General features: G+C 38.0%; 1 protein-coding gene across 3 annotated transcripts in view; it reads left to right on the top strand.

Moving 5' to 3' along the window:
- Window positions 1–19,878, top strand: part of CUL5 (cullin 5) — a 128,461-nt gene that overhangs the window by 47,557 nt on the left and 61,026 nt on the right. For all 3 annotated transcript variants that reach the window (XM_070384276.1, XM_005903800.2, XM_070384275.1), the window contains one exon: window positions 6,136–6,235. In XM_070384276.1, the coding sequence (XP_070240377.1) occupies window positions 6,136–6,235 (100 nt within the window). The remainder of the gene's footprint in view (window positions 1–6,135; window positions 6,236–19,878) is intronic.

Here is a 19,878-nt window from a genome sequence, read left to right as displayed (position 1 = left end):
TGCCATTTCCTTCTCCAATGCATGAAAGTAAAAAGTGAAAGTGAAATCACTCAGTCGTGTCTGACCCTCAGCGACGCCATGGACTGCAGCCTACCAGGCTCCTCCGTCCATGGGATTTTCCAGGCAAGAGTACTGGGTGGGGTGCCATTGCCTTCTCCATCTTTTTAACCTAAAGGAGTTGAAACCTTTGAAATACTTCTTACCTCTTGCTTCTTTTGTCATCCTTTCTGTCTCTCCACTTAAACCTTAAAAAAAGTTTTTACTTCATCATTCTCCCATTTCCCAGCTCCTTGACTTTTTTAATATACTTAAGTATTTAAAAACAATTTCCTTTACTTTTAAAAAAATATTTAGTTTTTGGTTGCTTTGGGTCTTTGTTGCTGTGCATGAGCTTTCTCTAGTTGCGGTGAGCGCAGGATACTTTGTCGTGGTGCGGTGGCTTCTCTTGTTGTGGAGCATGGGCTCTAGGCATGCAGGCTCGTTAGTTACAGATCAAGGGATCATTAGTTGTGGGTTGTGAGCTCTAGAGAACAGGCTCAGTGGTTGTGGCACATGGACTTTGTTGGCAAGTGGGATCTTCTCAAGTCAAGGATTGAACCGGAGTCTCCTGCATTGGCAGGCGGATTCTTAACCATTGGACCACTTGGGAAGTCCACCAGGTCCCTTTTTAAAAGCACTTTGATTATCTGTTCCAAGACGGTGTGTTCTTATTCATTCAGACTTAATTTCAGATGTTTATTGCTCATCCATAATTCCTTCCCTTTTATGTTGAAGTACCACTTGATGTAACAGACGAACCAGAACTAATGCACTTTCGTGGGTAAATATCAGAAACACGTTGAGTAAAAAAAATTATTTGAAAATATTATTTGATATATTTCTGTAATCAGAAACCCTCATAGTGTGTTGTAAAACTTGAAAACCTAAAACAGCAAATTCAGACTTAGTTACTTTTGGGGAGGAATGAGAGAGTAGGATTAGAGAGAGGAACATAAAGGGCTTTAAGGGTATTATCATATACTTTTCAAGAATTGGATTAGCCAAAAATTCTTCTGGGTTTTTCCATAATATCTTACAGAAAAAAACCCAATGAACTTCTTGGCCAGCACAATATATATTATATTCCTCAAAATGTGTATGAGAATTGGCCAGGAGCCTCAACATGTTCTGTCGTGTGGTGGTGAGAAGTATTGTGTTTCAAACAGGAAAGAGTGTATTGCCGATCTTCTTCCATGATATAACAACATACAGAAGTACCTGGAAGTTGAGGAAAGGGAGCTGGAGAAGACATGTGGATCACAAGTTTGGCTCTTTCTTGGGTACCCAGTGCCACACCATTCTCTCTTGCCCTTATGAGACTCAAGTCACATTTGAGCCTTTCCAGCATGTGCCACAGTGGGTCTGAGTAAGCAGGGATACTAAGGTAGTCCTATTTTAGAGAGCTAGGGGACTCTGCTGACGAGTGACTTGTGCTCCAGAATGCTTCAAAACTTTCTTTACAAAATTTTCTTGAAACTGTAGTCTTAAGACTCTTGCTACTCAACCTTCTTTCTTCCTACTCTTTCCCACAGGGCTCAGACTGGCATTGTGGGCTTCTCTCTCGCCCAGCTTCATGTAACTCACTTCCCATTCTCCCTCACAAACATTGCACGTGTGCTCAGTCACTCGGTCGTGTCCTACTCTTTGTGACTCCCATGGACTGTAGCCACTTCTGTCCATGGTAGTGTCCAGGCCAGAATACTGGAGTGAATTGCGATTTCTTTCTCCAGGGGATACTCCCAAGCCAGGGATCAAATCTGTCTCCTGCATTGGTAGGTGAATTGTTTACCACTAAGCCACCAGGGAACCCCTCACAGGCATTACCTTCAATAAATCTTTTGCCATGTCTGATCCCGGCTGTTTCTCAGAAGACCTAAACTAATACATAGGTCAGTATGTGTAAAGTCCTTGGCAGTCAATACATGCAAGTTTGTGTTACAGTAAATTAAGTAAGAGAAGATGGTAATTTTGACTGTGGTAGTGGTGATGGATGGAAATGTCCAAATTGCACAGACACTTAGGTGATGGATACAATAAGACTGAATGAATAAAAAAAAGTTTGCCCAGTTTCTTGCTTCACACTTGACATGCACATTGAGTGGTTAATAGTTCACTGTGTACACCCTAGTGATCTACAGTTCTTTACTCACATTGTGACTTTTTCATAAAATGGCCTTCCTTCACCCTCTTACACGTTTGTCTGGCAAAATCCCACTTGTTCTTTGAGATAAACTTAGAAATCATCTCTTCCAGGGAGTCTGCCCCTTTTCTCTTTACCTCTCATTTCCACCCTTTCCTTTTCCTTGGGTTCCTAAACCATCTTATGTTTATAGGCTTAGAAGTTGTAAACTTATTGAAATATAATCAATTTATATTTGTATCAGTTTTTTCTTTTAAACTCTAGATTTCTTTAGCCATGAGGTGAGATTGCAGAGGTATTACAGAGGTCAGTTAACTATTTTGTACTTTATTCAAAGAACAATAGTAAACCATTGGAAGATTTTAAATATAGAGGTGGACATGCTTGCTAAGCCACTTCAGTGTGTCTGACTCTTTGTGACCCCATGAACTGTAGCTTGACAGGCTCCTCTGTCCATGAAATTTTCCAGGCAAGGATACTGGAATGAGTTGCCAGTTCCTCCTCCAGGGGATCTTCCTGACCCAGGAATCAAACCCCAAGTCTCTTAAGTCTCCTACATTGGCAGGCAGGTTCTTTACCTCTGGCACCTCCTGGAAAGCCACAAATACAGAGGCAATAAGATGTAATTTGAATTTTATGAAGGTCATTTTAGCTACTGTTGGACTGTTGGATGGTTTGGAGAGGTGCAAGAGTAAATTAAGAGAAAACAGTTTGATGTGAGCTCTGGAGCCCAGTTGCCTGTGTTCACTATATACTAGCTGTGTAATCTTGGGAATGTTACATAACCTTTCTTTGCCTCAGTTTCCCCATCTCTAAGATAGCAATAAAATTGTACTATATCAGAGTTGCTGTGAAAGTTGAGTTAAAATAGCTTAGAATAGTATTTAGCATATAGTAAGCAGTTGGGAAATAGATGGGGAAACAGTGGAAATAGTGGCAGACTTTATTTTGGGGGGCTCCAAAATCACTGCAGATGGTGATTGCAGCCATGAAATTAAAAGACGCTTATTCCTTGGAAGGAAAGTTATAACCAACCTAGATAGCATATTAAAAAGCTGAGACATTACTTTGCCAACAAAGGTCCGCCTAGTCAAGGCTATGGTTTTTCCTGTGGTCATGTATGGATGTGAGAGTTGGACTGTGAAGAAAGCTGAGCACTGAAGAATTGATGCTTTTGAACTGTGGTGTTGGAGAAGACTCTTGAGAGTCCCATGGACTACAAGGAGATCCAACCAGTCCATTCTAAAGGAGATCAGTCCTAGGTGTTCTTTGGAAGGAATGATGTTAAAGCTGAAACTCCAGTACCTTGGCCACATCATGTGAAGAGTTGACTCATTGGGAAAGAGTCTGATGCTGGGAGGGATTGGGGGCAGGAGGAGAAGGGGACAACAGAGGATGAGATGGCTGGATGGCATCACTGACTCGATGGACATGAGTTTGAGTGAACTCCGGGAGTTGGTGATGGACAGGGAGGCCTGGCATGCTGCAATTCATGGGATTGCAAGTGAGAAGGCAATGGCACCCCACTCCAGTACTTTTGCCTGGAAAATCCCATGGATGGAGGAGCCTGGTAGGCTGCAGTCCATGGGGTCGCTAGAGTCCGACACGACTGAGCGACTTCCCTTTCACTTTTAACTTAACTGAATTAAAGTCAGTGTACCTTTCCCACGGAAAAGGAAATGGCAACCCACTCCAGTGTTCTTGCCTGGAGAATCCCAGGGACGGGGGAGCCTGGTGGACTGCCGTCTATGGGGTCGCACAGAGTCGGACATGACTGAAGCAACTTAGCAGCAGCAGCAGCAAGTCGGACACGACTGAGTGACTGAACTGAACTGAAGCAGTTGGAGGGCTTTCCCTGGTGGTTCAGATGATAAAGAATCTGCCTGCAATGCAGGAGACCTGTGTTCTATCCCTGGGTCGGGAATATCCCCTGGAAAAGGGAATGGCAACCCACTCGAGTATTCTTGCCTGGAAATCCCATGGACAGAGGAGCCTGGCAGGCCCCAATCCATGAAATTGCAAAGAACCTGACACAGCTGAGCAGCTGACACACAAGCAGTTGGATGAGGCTTCTCAGGTGGTGCTAGTGGTAAAAAAAAAAAAAACCTGTCTGCCCGTGCAGGAGATGGAAGAGACGTGGGTTCGATCCTTGGGTTGGGAAGATCCCTTGGAGAAGGGCATGGCAACCCACTCCAGTGTTCTTGCCTGGAGAGTTCCATGGAAGAGGAGCCTGACCGGCTATAGTCCATAGGGTCGCAAAGAATCAGACATGACTGAAGCGATTTAGTACAGCATGAGCAGTTGGATGTTACCTATTATGTTGTTATTTAACAAATATTTATGTGCTTAACTACATCTACTCTGGACCAGATACCACTATTAAGCTGAATTCAACAAATGATGAAAACAAGTTCAAATTAATATATAGGTGAAACTTTGGGTTATGATTATGCCCCTAAGAATCTGAATATAAAACCAACTATTTGGCCATTATTATATGTTAGAATTCTAGAGATAATTTTTTTGGCCTTTTTTTTTTTATCATAATGTAGATTTTAAAATGTATATAGGGCTCTATAAAGTACTGGGGAACATTTTTTGAGTAAGAGAATCCCCAGTATAAGACTATATTCCCTGGTGGCTCAGCTGGTAAAGAACCTGCCTGCCAATGCAGGAGACACAAGAGACTGAGGTTCAGTCCCTGGGTGGAGAAGATCCCCTGAAGAAGGAAATGGCAACTTTTCCAGGCAATTTTTGCCTGGAAAATTCTGCAGAGGAGACTGTGGGGCCCCAGTCCATGGGGTTGCAAAGAGTCAGACTCGACTAAGTGCTTGTGTGTGATTGCTTTACTGTAACTGTTTTACAATGTTGTGTTTCTGCTGTACAGTAATGTGAATCAGCACCCATACACACAGTATGAGACTCTAGCTTTTAGTATGTTTCCCTGCTCTACTATGTAGTAATTAAAAAACTCATTCTGTGAACATGTATTAATATTAAATATGTTTCTATAATGAATGACCTTTTGGGTAAAATATGTCAGCTTTAGAGTTTAAGGAGCTTTTGTTTCTGTTTATTTTGTTGTTGTTTAGTCGCTAAGTCATGTTTGACTCTTTTGCGACCCCACAGACTATAGCCCATCAGGCTCCTGTGTCCATGGGATTTCTCAGGCAAAAATACTGAAGTGGGTTGCCATTTCCTTCTCCAGGGGAATCTTCCCAACACAGTGATCAGACACAGGCAGATTCTTTCCACCAAGCTGCCAGAGAAGCCCACTATTTGTTTTTTTTATTTGAATCAATTATAGTTTTTTTTTTTCCCAAAAAAAAGTTAAGTTTTGTATTTTGTTGTATTAGAAAGTTGAAATAGTCACTCTTTTCTTTCTTTTTTTCTTCTTAATTTTTTTAGATTTATCTTTTAAATGGACTGTAATTGCTTTACAATGTTGTGTTAGTTTCTGCTGTATAGTAACGAGAATCAGCAGTGAGTATATGTGTATTCTAAATAAAGGAGACACAGTGATAATTGCTGTGTAAATGTGATGAATATTTGGGAGAAATTTGGAGTTTTGTTGTAATAGTATTTAAATTACTAACTTTCTAAAAACGGATAGTTTATATGTATATATATATTGTGTTATATGTTAAAGAATTTATATTTGTCTTTGCACAAGAAAATTTTGGTAGTATTTAACTTTGGAAGTCTGATTAGGAGATGCTTTTGTAATTTATAAATTTAATCAATAAAGTGGCAAAGATTTAAGGAAAACTGTAACAAAGAAAATAAAAATAGAAGCAAGTGTACCTGTATGAGAAAGCTTACAAAGAATGCTTTGTTCATATGAATGGATTCAAGCACCCTTAGCATGATCCATGGAAACCGTATTGAAACAAAACAGTTTTGTGTTTGTTCTTGTTCCAGTGTTAATGTTTGTTTACCTGCTTTATTTTTTGCAGGGATGTACATGCAGTCTGTCTCTGGGATGATAAAGGCCCAGCAAAAATTCATCAGGCTTTGAAAGAAGATATTCTTGAGTTTATTAAGCAAGCACAGGCAGTAAGTTTTGTATCTATATATTGTTTAAGACTTTACTCAGTATCATCCTGAAGTAATTTTAAAATATCACATAAACTTTTGACACACTTGCTAGTTAAAATTTTTTAATGAAATGATAGTCATTTATTGTTGTCTCCTCCCACAGTGGCATTTCTTTCAAACGAATATTTAGTTACCTCAATTAAAAGATGCCATAAAGAATTTCATTCTTATACATTCTTAAGAATCCCCCCACCATTATTATTGGCCACACATCAGTCCACATAAATCTTTTCTTTTCTCACAATTAATACCTGTTTTCAGGCTGAAAGTAGTTTTTTTCGATTCTGAATAATTGTCTGACTGTATAATTCTTGGACTGTCCTTTGCATTGCTCCTGATGAGCTGAAATTCAGTACTCTTGGGTTGGTACTGTGTACACATGTTTAATATTAAAATGAAGGCAGAGCTCATTTAGGTATTTGTTTGTTTTGTCTTTACTGACACTTTTTGTCTTTTGGGAAAAATTAATGCAGAGGTAAAGTGTTATTTCAGATCAACTCTGGCATCACTGATGCATTGTTTATCACTTTGAAGAAGGCCTAAGAACATAAGGTTAATTTCCTTTCTATAAAATAAAGTTTGAACAATAGAGTTAGGATTTCTTATTCTTTATTTGAATTTTTGCATCATTATCTTGTACAACATTAGTAAAAGTCTGTTAGAAATTTTGTTGAATATTAATGTGTTAGCAGTTGGAAATTAAAAATGAATATATGACTTGAAGGAAGATACTGAAATTGAATATATGATTGGTATATATTTAATTCTGATGACATAAGGATGATGTCACATTGGATATTACTTACAAAATGAAATGTCTTGTTCTTGATACCATTAATTCTGCCATGTTGATCAGTGATTTTTTAAAAATTAGAGTTTTATAAGAAAATTATAAAATTATAAGAAAATTATCTTTTAATGAAAATAAATCATCTCGTTTGCTTAGAAAAATTAAATCTTTCAAATCACAATTTAATCAAAACATACATTTTTCTAGAACTGTTTAAGGAAAAATGGTTTCTTCTTGCATTGGAAAGCATATCAGCTTACCTGTTAATGACTTTTGATGAAGATAAATCATGTTTATTTCAAATCAATAGAGTATTATTCTTTAGTTTCTGGAAATGGGCTCAGAAGGAATCATCTTAGAAATATTTAGAAATATATTCCATACTAGAAAACAAAATATATTAAGTGTTCCACTGTAACTTGATCCGAAACAGTTTGGAATGTAGGCCTTAGCAAGAACTTGAAGCTAGGATTTAGCGCCAGTAATTCAGAGCTGTTAAATTTCAGGACCAGCAGTGCCAAACATAAGTATATAATTTTAAAACATTTTCAAAACTTTTAAGAAGATACAGCTTTGTGAGTTTAGTAAACTCAATTACTAGACTAATTGAGCTTATCTTGTTGCTGCTGCTGCTAAGTCACTTCAGTCATGTCCAACTCTGTGCGACCCCATAGACGGTAGCCCACCAGGCTCCCCCATCCCTGGGATTCTCCAAGCAAGAATACTGGAGTGGGTTGTCGTTTCCTTCTCCAATGCATGAAAGTGAAAAGTGAAAGTGAAGTCACTCAGTCGTGTCCGACTCTTCAGGACCCCATGGACTGCAGCCTACCAGGCTTCTCTGTCCATGGGATTTTCCAGGCAAGAGTACTAGAGTGGGGTGCCATCGCCTTCTCCGGCTTATCTTGTTCAGTTCAGTTCAGTTCAGTTGCTCAGTTGTATCTGACTCTTTGTGACCCCATGAATCGCAGCAAGCTAGGCCTCCCTGTCCATCACCAACTCCCGGAGTTCACTTAGACTCACATTCATTGAGTCAGTGATGCCATCCAGCCATCTCATCCTCTGTCGTCCCCTTCTCCTCCTGCCCCCAATCCCTCCCAGCATCAGACTCTTTTCCAGTGAGTCAACTCTTCGCATGAGGTGGCCAAAGTACTGGAGTTTCAGCTTTAGCATCATTCCTTCCAAAGAAATCCCAGGGCTGATCTCCTTCAGAATGGACCGGTTGGATCTCCTTGCAGTCCCAGGGACTCTCAAGAGTCTTCTCCAAAACCACAGTTCAAAAGCATCAATTCTTCGGTGCTCAGCTTTCTTCACAGTCCAACTCTCACATCCATACATGACCACAGGAAAAACCATAGCCTTGACTAGACGGACCTTTGTTGGCAAAGTAATATCTCTGCTTTTTAATATGCTATCTATGTTGGTCATAACTTTCCTTCCAAGGAGTAAGTGTCTTTTAATTTCACGGTTGCAGTCACCATCTGCAGTGATTTTGGAGCCCCCCAAAATAAAGTCTGACACTGTTTCCACTGTTTCCGCATCTATGTCCCATGAAGTGATGGGACCGGATGCCATGATCTTCGTTTTCTGAATGTTGAGCTTTAAGCCAACTTTTTCACTCTCACTTTCACTTTCATCAAGAGGCTTTTTAGTTCCTTTTCACTTTCTGCCATAAGGATGGTGTCATCTGCATATCTGAGGTTATTGATATTTCTCCCATCAGTCTTGATTCCAGCTTGTGCTTCTTCCAGCCCAGTGTTTCTCATGATGTACTCTGCATATAAGTTAAATAAGCAGGGTGACAATATACAGCCTTGATGTACTCGTTTTCCTATTTGGAACCAGTCTGTTGTTCCATGTCCAGTTCTAACTGTTGCTTCCTGACCTGAATACAGATTTCTCAAAAGGCAGGTCAGGTGGTCTGGTATTCCCATCTCTTGAAAATTTTCCACAGTTTATTGTGATCCACACAGTCAAAGGTTTTGGCATAGTCAATAAAGCAGAAATAGATATTTTTCTGGAACTCTCTTGCTTTTTCAGTGATCCAGTGGATGTTGGCAATTTGATCTCTGGTTCCTCTGCCTTTTCTAAAACCAGCTTGAACATCAGGAAGTTCATGGTTCACGTATTACTGAAGACTGGCTTGGAGAATTTTGAGCATGACTTTACTAGCATATAAGATGAGTGCAATTGTGTGGTAGTTTGAGCATTCTTTGGCATTGCCTTTCTTTGGGATTGGAAGGAAAACTGATCTTTTCCAGTCCTGTGGCCACTGCTGAGTTTTCCAAATTTGCTGGCATATTGAGTGCAGCACTTTCACAGCATCATCTTTCAGGATTTGAAATAGCTCAACTGGAATTCCATCACCTCCACTAGCTTTGTTCGTGGTGATGCTTTCTAAGGCCCACCTGACTTCACATTCCAGGGTGTCTGGCTCTAGGTCAGTGATCACATCATCATGATTATCTGGGTCGTGAAGATCTTTTTTGTACAGTTCTTCTGTGTATTCTTGCCACCTCTTCTTAATGTCTTCTGCTTTTGTTAGGTCCATAGCATTTCTGTCCTTTATCGAGCTCATCTTTGCATGAAATGTTCCCTTGGTATCTCTAATTTTCTTGAAGAGATCTCTAGTCTTTCCCATTCTCTTGTTTTCCTGTATTTCTTTGGCTTATCTTGTTGCTGCTGCTGCTGCTAAGTCGCTTCAGTCGTGTCCGACTCTGTTCGACCCCATAGACAGCAGCCCACCAGGCTGCCCCGTCCCTGGGATTTTCCAGGCAAGAACACTGGAGTGGGTTGCCATTTCCTTCTCCAATGCATGAAAGTGAAAAGTGAAAGTGAAGTCACTCAATCGTGTCTGACTCTTAGCGACCTCATGGACTGCAGCCTACCAGGCTCCTCCGTCCATGGGATTTTCCAGGCAAGAGTACTGGAGTGGGGTGCCATTGCCTTCTCTGCTTATCTTGTTAGGAAGGACCAAATCTCCCAAATGGGACAGGTAGTGAGCCTTAAAATGTTTATTATAGCATTATTTTAAATGACAAAAAAGGGAAGTAAAAATAAATGTGCACTGCTTAGAAAGTTATTAGGATATTGAATTTTTTTCTTTTTTTAAGATTAACATAACTCTTCTATTTGTACGTAATTCTGTGACTTAGCATTTTGGGCTAGACTCACCTGAGTTTGCCTAAGCTTATTAATGTGGCAGCAATAAGGTGGTGGATCTGCAGGGACTGGATGGTCTAAGAGAGCTTTTTTCATATTTCTGGTGTTTAGCACTGTACTGGCTTCCTTCTGGGGCTTTTTCCCCCTCATGTGGTTTCTTGTTCTCAAGGAAACCAGTCTTTGTGGTGATAGTGGAGTCTTGCAAACCTCTTGAGATCTTGGCTCAGAAGTATCAGAGTCACATCTGCAGCATTCTGTTGGTCATAGTTAATCACAGGACCTGCTAAAGTCCAGTGGAGAAATAGATTAGGATCTGTTTTAAAAAAAATTGAGATAAATTTGCATACCAGAAAATTCCTTTTAAAACGTGTATAATTTTGTGTGTTTTAGTATATTCATTAAGTTATATAACTATTGCCTAATTTTAGAATATTTTTATCAGCCCAGATTGGAGAAGGAAATGGTAACCCACTCCAGTATTCTTGCCTGGAGAATTCCATGAACAGAAAAGCCTAGTGGGCTACAGTCTGTGGGGTCACAGAGAGTCCGGCAAGACTGAGTGACTAACACATACATCAGCCCAGATATTAATAGAAACTCTGTACCCATTAGCAGTTACGCCCCCATAAACTCCCCCTTGCCTTTGGCAAGCAGTCATCTACTTTCTGTTCCTGTGGATTTATTTATCCTAGATACTTCCTATAAATGGAATCCTATAATATTTGTCCTTTGATGACTGGCATCTTTCACTTGGAGTAATGTTTTTCAAGTTTCATCTATGTTGTACCATTTAGCACTATTTCATTCCTTCTTATGGGTGAGTAATACTCCATTGTATGAAAGTGAAAGTGTTAGTCACTTAGTTGTGTGTCTGACTCTTTGTGATCCCATGGACTGGATGGAGCCCACCAGGTTCCTCTGTCCATGGCATTCTCCAAGCAAGAATACTGGAGTGGGTTGCCATTTCCTTCTACAGGGGATCTTCCCAACCCAGGGATTGCATCCAGGTCTCCCACGTTGCAGGCAGACTCTTTACCAACTGAGTCACCGGGAAAGACCTATTCCATTGTATGACTGTGCTGTATTTTGTTTACCTATTTGTCATTGATAGACATTGGCGTGTTACTATTTTTTGTCTATTTTGAGTAATGGTGCTGTAAACAAATATTTGTGTACAAGTTTTGTTTTAGATATAATTGACATATAACATTGTTAGTTTCAGGTATACAACATAGTTATTTGATATTTGTATATTTTGTAAAATGATATGTACATATTGCAAAATGATCACCACAATAAGTCTACTTCATAACCATCACCACACATAGTTAAACAATTTTTTTCTTATGATGAGAACTTTTAAGATTTACTTTTCTTAGCAGCTTTCAAATGTGTACTCTATTACTAACTGTAGTCACCATGCTGTATTGAGTTGGCCAAAAGGTTCCTTTTTTTTTTAAGTAAAAAATAAGAGGCGCATTTTTCATTTTCACCAAAAACTTTATTGAAAAACGTATTCACTTTTTTCCATTTGTTGTTGTTTAGTCGGTAAGTCATGTTCAACTCTTTGTAGCACTGTTGATTGGCAGGAGAATTTTTTATTTCTGAGCCACCAGGGAAGACCCTTTTATGCCAGTACCATACTGTTTTAATTACTAGCTTTGTAAAATAATTTGCAGTCAGGAAGCATGATGCCTCCAGCTTTGTTATTTCTCAGGACTACTTTGGCTATTCAGGGTCTTTTATAGTTCTACAAATTTAGTATTCTTGGTTCTATTTCTGTGAAAAATGTCATTAGAATTCTGATAGGTATTATAACAAACCTATACTACTTTGAGTAGTAGGGACATTTTAACAATCTGTAAGCACAGAATATCTTTTTATTTATTTGTGTCTTAGTTTCTTTTATCAGTGTTTCAGTGTAGGTCTTTTACCTCTTAAATTTATTAATATTCTTAGATATTTTGTTCTTTCAGATGAGATTTTAACTGGGATATTTTCCCCCTAATTTCTTTTTGATAGTTTGTTATTAATGTATAAAAACTCAGGAGATTTTTATATATTGATTTTTCTATCCTGCAACTTCACTGAATTTATTACTTAATGGAGTCTGTAGTGTTTTCTATATATAGTATCATGTCATCTACAAGTAGTGACAGTTTTACTTCTTTCTTTTTCCTAACTAATTGCTCTGGATAAGGCTTCCAGTAGTGTTGGATAGGAATGGTAAGAGTAGGCATCCTTGTCTTATTCCTGATCTTAGAAGAATAGCTTTCAACTTTTCACCATTGAATATAATGTTAGCTGTGGGCTTGTTCTTTATTAAGTTGAGGTACATTCCCTCTATACCCATTTTGTTGAAAGTTTTTAATCGTAAATATGTGTTGAGTTTTGTCAAATGCTTTTTTCTGCATCCATTGAAATGATCATGGTTTTAATTCATTTTGTTAATGTGGTGTATCACATTCATTAATTTTTAAGTGTGAACCTATTCTTAAATGCCTGAAATAAAATCCTACTTGATCATGGTGTATGATGCTGTGGAATTTGGCTTGCTGATTTTTTTCAGAATTCCTTATATCGACATTCATCAGTGATTCTGATTTGTAATTTTCTTTTGGCATCTTTGTCTGATTTTGGCATTTGGGTAATGCTAGGCTAATAAATGAGTTTGGAAGTATTCCCTCCTATTCTATTTTTTGAAAGAGTTTGAGAAGGATTAGTATTAGTTCTACTTTAAATGTTTGATAAATTCAGCAGTGAAACCATCTGATCTTGGACTTTATTTGTTGGAAATATTTTTTTCTACAAAACGCATTTGTAATTGGTGGATTAGAATGAAAACGAAGTTTCCTTTTCCATTGGGATCTGTGTGTATTTGTGAGCTTTTTTTTTTTTTAACTTTTTATTTTGTGTTGGGATATAGCCAGTTAACACTGTTATGATAGTTTCAGGGGAACAGAGAGGGACTCAGCCATACATATACATGTATCTGTCTCCTGCAGAGTCCCTTCCCATCCAGGCTGCCACGTAACATTGAGGAGAATTACACAGTGCTTTTTAGTAGGCCCTTGTTGGTTATCCATTTTATTATTTTTTAAAATGCATTTATTTTTAATTGAAGTGTAATTGCTTTATAATAGTATGTGGGTTTCTACCATACATCAATACTATTTTAAATATAGCAGTGTGTATAAGTCAATCCCGAAATATCTACTTATCCCTTCCCCACATTCTTCCCCTACCCACTTGCAACTTTAAGTTTGTTCTCTAAGTCTGTGAGTCTGTTTCTGTTTTGTAAGTAAGTTTATTTGTATCATTTATTTTATTTTTTTTAACATTTAGATTCTAAATCTTTATTAATCTTTTTAATAGTATCTTCCACCTTTCTTGTTTTGTTTGTAATGGATTTCTCCATCCAGAAACTGATTAGCCAGTTCTTTTTATTTTGGACACTTAGTTTATTTGGAATTTATTTTGAATTATACTTTGGAGTAAGGATCTAACTTCATTCTTTTTCCAAAGAGCTAACCAGTTTTCTCAAGATCATTTTTTTAAACTTTTTGTTTTGTATTGGAGTATAGCTGATTAACAGTGTTGTGGTAGTTTCAGGTAAACAGCAAAGGGACTCAGCCACATATATACATGTACCTGTTCTTCCCCAAACTCCCCTCCCATCCAGACTGCCACATAGTATTGAACAGAGTTCCATGTGTTATATAGCAGGTATTTTTTGGTTATCCATTTTAAATATAGCAGTGTGTACAGGTAACCATAAGTTTGTTCTTTTAAGTCTATGAGTCTTTCTGTTTTGTAAGTAAATTCATTTGTATCATTTCTTTTTAGAGTCCATGTAGAAGGGATGTGCTATGATATTTCTCCTTCTCTGTCTTCCTTCACTCAGTGTGACAGTCTCTCGGTCCATTCATGTTGCTACAAATGGCATTATTTCACTCTTTCTAATGGCTGAGTGATATTCCATTGTATATATGTCCACATCTTCTTTATCCATTCCTCTGTTGACTGGCATTTAGGTTGGTTCCATGTCTTGGCTATTGTAAACAGTGCTTCAGTGAACACAGGTGCATATACCTTTTTGGATCATGTTTTTCTCCAGATACATGCTCAGGAATGGGACTGCAGGGTCATATGGTAGCTTTATTTTTATTCTTTTTAAGGAACCTCCATACTGGTCTCTATAGTATATCTACCTGTTTACATTCCCACCAACAGTGTAGGAGGGTTACCTTCTCTCCAAACCCTCTCCAGCATTTATGTTTATGGATTTTTTGATGATAGCCATTTTGACTGGTGTGAAGTGATATTTCATTGTAGTTCTGGTTTGCATTTCTCTGTAAATTAGTGATGTTGAACATCTTTTTATGTTCTCTTGGCCATCTGTATGTCTTCTTTGGAGAAATGCCTATTTAACTATTCTGCTCAATATTTGATTCGGTTGTTTGTTTTGATGTTGTTAAGCATCATGAGGTATTTGTAAGTTCTGGAGACTCTTGTTTTCCACATCATTTCTCCTAGTTTGTGGGCTCTCTTTTTGTTTTTCTATGGTTCCCTTTGCTGTGCGAACCCTTTTAAGTACATCCTGTTTGTTTATTTTTGCTTTTATTTCCATTATTCTGTGAGATGGATCAAAAAAGATATTGCTGCCATTTATGTTAGAGAGTGTTCTGCCTGTTTTCCTCTAGGAGTTTTATAGTGTCCGGTCTCACATTTAGGTCTCTAATCCATTTTGAGCTTATTTTTGTATATGGTATTAAAGAATTATCTAATTTTTTTTTTTTTTACATGTAGCTGTCCAGTTTCCCAGCACCATTTGTTGAACGGTGTCTTTTCAACATGTAGTCTTGCCTCTTTTGCCATAGATTAATTGACCGTAAGTGCATGGATTTATTTCTGGGTTTTCTATCCTGTTCCATTGATTTATATTTCTGTTTTTTTGTGCCAGGACCATACTGTTTGGATGACTGTAGCTTGTAGTATAGTCTGAAGTTAGGGAGTCTGGATTTCCTCTAGCTCTGTTTTTCTTTACCAAGGTTGCCCGGCTGTTCGGTATCTTATGTGTCTTTGTATAGATTTTAAGATTTTTTTTGTTCTAGTTCTATGAAAAATATCATTGGTAATTTGATAGGGATTGCATTGGATCTGTAAATTGCCTTAGGCAGTATAGTTATTTTGACAATGTTGATTCTTCCAACACATGAACATGGTATGACTTTCCATCTGTTTGTCTTTTTCTTTCAACAGTGTCTTGCAGTTTTTGGGGTACAAGTCTTTTGTCCCTTTAGGTAGGTTTATTTGTAGGTATTTTATTCTTTTTGATGTGATGGTAAATGTAATTGTTTCTTGAATTTCTCTTTCCAGTCTTTCATTGTTAGTGTATAGAAATGCAACAGATTACTGTGTATTAATTTTGTAACCTGCACCTTTACTAAACTCAGTTATGAGCACTAGTAGTTTTTTGTTGGCATCTTTAGGATCTTCTATGTATAGTATTATGGCATCTGCAAACAGTGACAGTTTAACTTCTTTTCCAATTTAGAGTCCCTTTACTTTCTTTTCTTCTCTGATTGCTGTAGCAAGGACTTTGAAAACTATGTTGGATAAAGGTGAGAGTGGACATCCTTGTCTTTTTCCTGATCTTAGAGGAAATACTTTCAGCTTTTCACCATTGAATATGGTGTTACTTATAGATTTGTTGTATATGGCCTTTATTCTGTTCAGGTATGTTCCCTCTGTGCCCACTCTCTGGAGAGTTTTTATCATAAATGGGTTCTGAATTTTGTGAAAAATTTTCTGCATCTATTGAGATGATCATACTGTTTTTATTCTTCAACTTGTTGATGTGACGTGTCATATAGATTGCTGTGCAGATATTGAAAAATACTTGTATTCCTGAGATGAATCCCTCTTGATCATGGTGAATGATCTTTTTAATGTATTGTTGGATGCAAATTGCTAGTGTTTTGTTGAGGGTTTCTGAATCTTTGTTCATCAGTGATACTGGCCTATAATTTTCTTTTTTGTGTGTGGTATCTTTGTCTGATTTTGTATCAAGGCGATGGGGGCCTCATAGAATGAATTTGGAAATTGAAAGTTTTCCTTCCTCATCAATTTTTTGGGAACAGTTTCAGAAGCATAGATGTGGACTCTTCTCTAAATGTTAATCTTCTCTAAATGACAGTCACAGTTGCAATTTCAGTGCTTGTGACTGGTCTGTTCATACTTTCTGTTTCTTCCTGATTCAGTCTAGGGATACTGTACCTTTCTAAGAATTTGTCCATTTCTTCCAGGTTGTCCATTTTATTAGCATACAGTTGCTCATAGTAGTCTTATATGATCCTTGGTGTTTCTTTGGAGTCAGTTGTAACTTCTTTTTCATTTATAATTTTATTGCTTTGAGTCTTCAGCCTTTTTATATTGCTGAGTCTGGCTAAAGGTTTATCAATTTTGTTTATTTTTTCAAAGAGCCAGCTTTCAGTTCATTGGCCTTTGTGATTGTTTTGTCTCTATTTTATTTATTTCTGCCAAGATCTTTATAATTTGTTTCCTTCTACTAACTTTAGGTTTTGTTTGTCCTCCTTTCTCTAGTTTCTTTAGGTGTAAGCTTAGGTTCTTTATTTGAGATTTTTCTTGTTTCTCGATTGTATTGCTGTAAACTTTCTTAGAACTGCTTTTGCTTTATCCCATAGGTTTTGGACCATTGTGCTTTCATCATTATTGTCCCTAGGTATTTTTAAATTTTCTCTTTGATTTCTTCAGTGATCAATTGGTTGTTTAGTAACATATTGTATAGCTGGCACATGTTTGTGTTTTTTTTACAGTTTCTTTTTCCCTTGTTTATTTCTAGTCTTAGAGTTATGATCAGAATAGATACTGGATATGATTTCAGTTTTCTTAAATTTACCAAGATTCACCTTGTGGCCCAGCGTGTGATCAGTTCTGGAGGATGTTCTGTGTGCACTGAGAAGAATGTATAGTCTGCTGCTTTTTGGTGGAATGCTCTATAAATATCACTTAAGTCTATCAGATCTAATGTGTCATTCTTTTAAGGCCTGTGTTTCCTTATAAATGTTCTGTGGATGATCTGTGCATTGATGAAAGTGGGATGGTTAAGCTGCCTACTATTATTGTATTGCTGTCAATTTCTTCTTTTATGGTTATTAGTATTTGCCTTACATGTTGAGTGCTCCTGTATTGGGTGCATATTTACTTATAATTGTTATATCTTCTTCTTGGATTGATCTCTTGATCATTATGTACTGTCCTACTTTGTCTCTTACAACAGTCTGTGTTTTAAAGTCTGTTTTGTCTGATATGAATATTGCTACTCTGGCTTTCTTTTGATTTCCATTTGTATGGACTACCTTCCCCCATTTGTTTACTTTCAGTCTGTAAGTATCCCTAGATCTGAGGTAGGTCTCTTGTAGATATGGGTCTTATTTTTCTATTCACCCAGCCAGCCTGTGTCTTTTGCTTATGCATTTAATACATTTACATTTAACATAATTGTGAATATGTATGATCCTATTGGGCTTCCTTGGTGGCACCACTTTCTTAATTGTTTTGGGCTTATTTTTGTATGTTTTTTGTTTTTCTTGTGTTTCCTTCTTAGAGAAGTTTCTTTAGCATTTGTTGTAAAGCTGGTTTTGTGGTGCTGAATTCTCTTAACTTTTGCTTGTCTGTAAAGCTTTGGATTTTTCCATCAAATCTAAACAAGATCCTTGCTGGGTAGAGTTTTCTTGCTTATAGGTTCTTTCCTTCCATCACTTTAAATATACTGTGCCACTCCCTTCTGACTTGCAGAGTTTCTGTTGAGAAATCAGCTGATAATCATATGGGAGTTCCTTTGTATGTCTTTTGTGCGTGTGTCATTTTTCCCTTATTGCTTTTAATATTTTATGTTTGTCTTCAGTTTTTGGCAGTTTGATTGCTATGTGTCTCAGTGTCTTCATCTTTGGGTTTATCCTGTCTGGGACTCTCTGCTTCCTAGACTTTGTTGACTATTTCTTTTCCCATGTTAGGGAGGTTTTCATCTGTTATCTCTTCAAATACTTTCCTGAGTCCTTTCTCTCTCTCTCTTCTCCTTCTGAGACTTCTATAATACAAATGGTGTGTTTAAGGTTGTCCCAGGGGTCTTTTAGGCTGTCCTTTTTTTTTTTTCGTTCTTCTTTTTATATTCTGTTTTGCAGCAGTGATTTCAGCCATTCCATCTTCCAGGTCACTTATCCATTCTCTTACCACAATTATTTTGTTATTCTTTCTAGTGTGTTGTCTATCTCTGTTGGTTTTTAATTTAGTTCTTCTAGGTCTTTGGTGAACATTTCTTGCATCCTCTCCATTCTTTTTCCAAGATCCTGGATCATCTTCACTGTTATAATTCTGAATTCTTTTTCTGGAAGGTTGCTTATCTCCATATCATTTAGTTGCTTTTCTGGGGTTTTATCTTGTTCTTCGTCTGGGATGTAATCCCCTGCCTTTTCATTTTATTTAACTTTTTGTGATTGTTGTTTTTATTCTGGAGGCTGCAGGATTGTAGTTCTTCCTGCTTCTTCTGTCTGCCCTCTGGTGGATGAGGCTGTCTAAGAAGATTGGGCAAGCTTCCTCATGGGAGGGACTGTCAGTGGGAAAAACTGAGTCTTGCTCTGGTGGGCAGCACCATGATCAGTAAAACTTTAATCCCATTTTCTGCTAATGGATGGGCTGTGCTCCCTCCTTGTTAGTTGTTTAGCCTGAAGCGATGGAACCCTGGAGTCTATAGGCTCTATGGTAGGGCACATGGCATCCTCCAGTGTCAGTGGCACTTCCTAGGATTGCTGCTGTCAGTGCCATGATGAGCCACTGCCACCTCACACCTCTGCAAGAGACCCTCCAACAGTAGCAGGTAAGTCTGGCTCAATCTCCTATGGGATCACTACTCCTTTCTTGTGGTTCTTTATGCACACAAGATTTTGTGTCTGCCCTCCAGGAGAGCAAAGTCTGTTTTCCACAGTCCTGTGGAAGTTCTATAATCCAATCCCACTAGCCTTCAGTTTCCCTGGGAATTCCTTGTCCCTTTGCCAGAATCTCCAGGCTGGGAAGCTTGATGTGGGGCTCAGAACCTTTACAATAGTGGGAAAACTTTTTTGGTATTATTGTTCTCCAGTTTGTGGGCTGCCCACCTCATAGGTATGGGGTTTGATTTTATTGTGATTGTGCCCCTCCTGCCGTCTTGTTGCAACTTTCCCTTTGTCTTTTGTATCTTTCTTTGGTGGGTTCCAGCATCCTCCTGTTGAAGGTTGTTCAACAGTTAGTTATGATTTCAGTGCTCTTGCAGGAGGAGATGAGCACATGTCCTTCTACTCTACCATCTTGAACCAGTCTCCCTTCTTGGGAATTTTTAAATTGTGAATGACATATTAATAACTTACCGGTAATCTGTGTACATTTCTTTTTCTTCACAAAAAGGTTTTGGTTGATTGTATGTTTCTAGGAATTTATCCATTTCTAGTAGATTGTCAAGTTTGTTGGTGGCATTCGGTAGTTCATAGTAGTCTCTTATGATCCTTTTTACATGTGTGGTATCAGTTGTAGTGTCTCCTCTTTCATCTCTGAATTGAGATATTTGAATCCTCTCTCTCTTTTTTTGGTAAGTGTG

The sequence above is a fragment of the Bos mutus genome, chromosome 15 (genome assembly GCF_027580195.1).
Source record: "Bos mutus isolate GX-2022 chromosome 15, NWIPB_WYAK_1.1, whole genome shotgun sequence".
NCBI lineage: Eukaryota > Metazoa > Chordata > Mammalia > Artiodactyla > Bovidae > Bos > Bos mutus.
The sequence above is the reverse complement of the archived record's forward strand: the minus strand, read 5'-3'. Positions and strand labels throughout refer to the sequence as shown.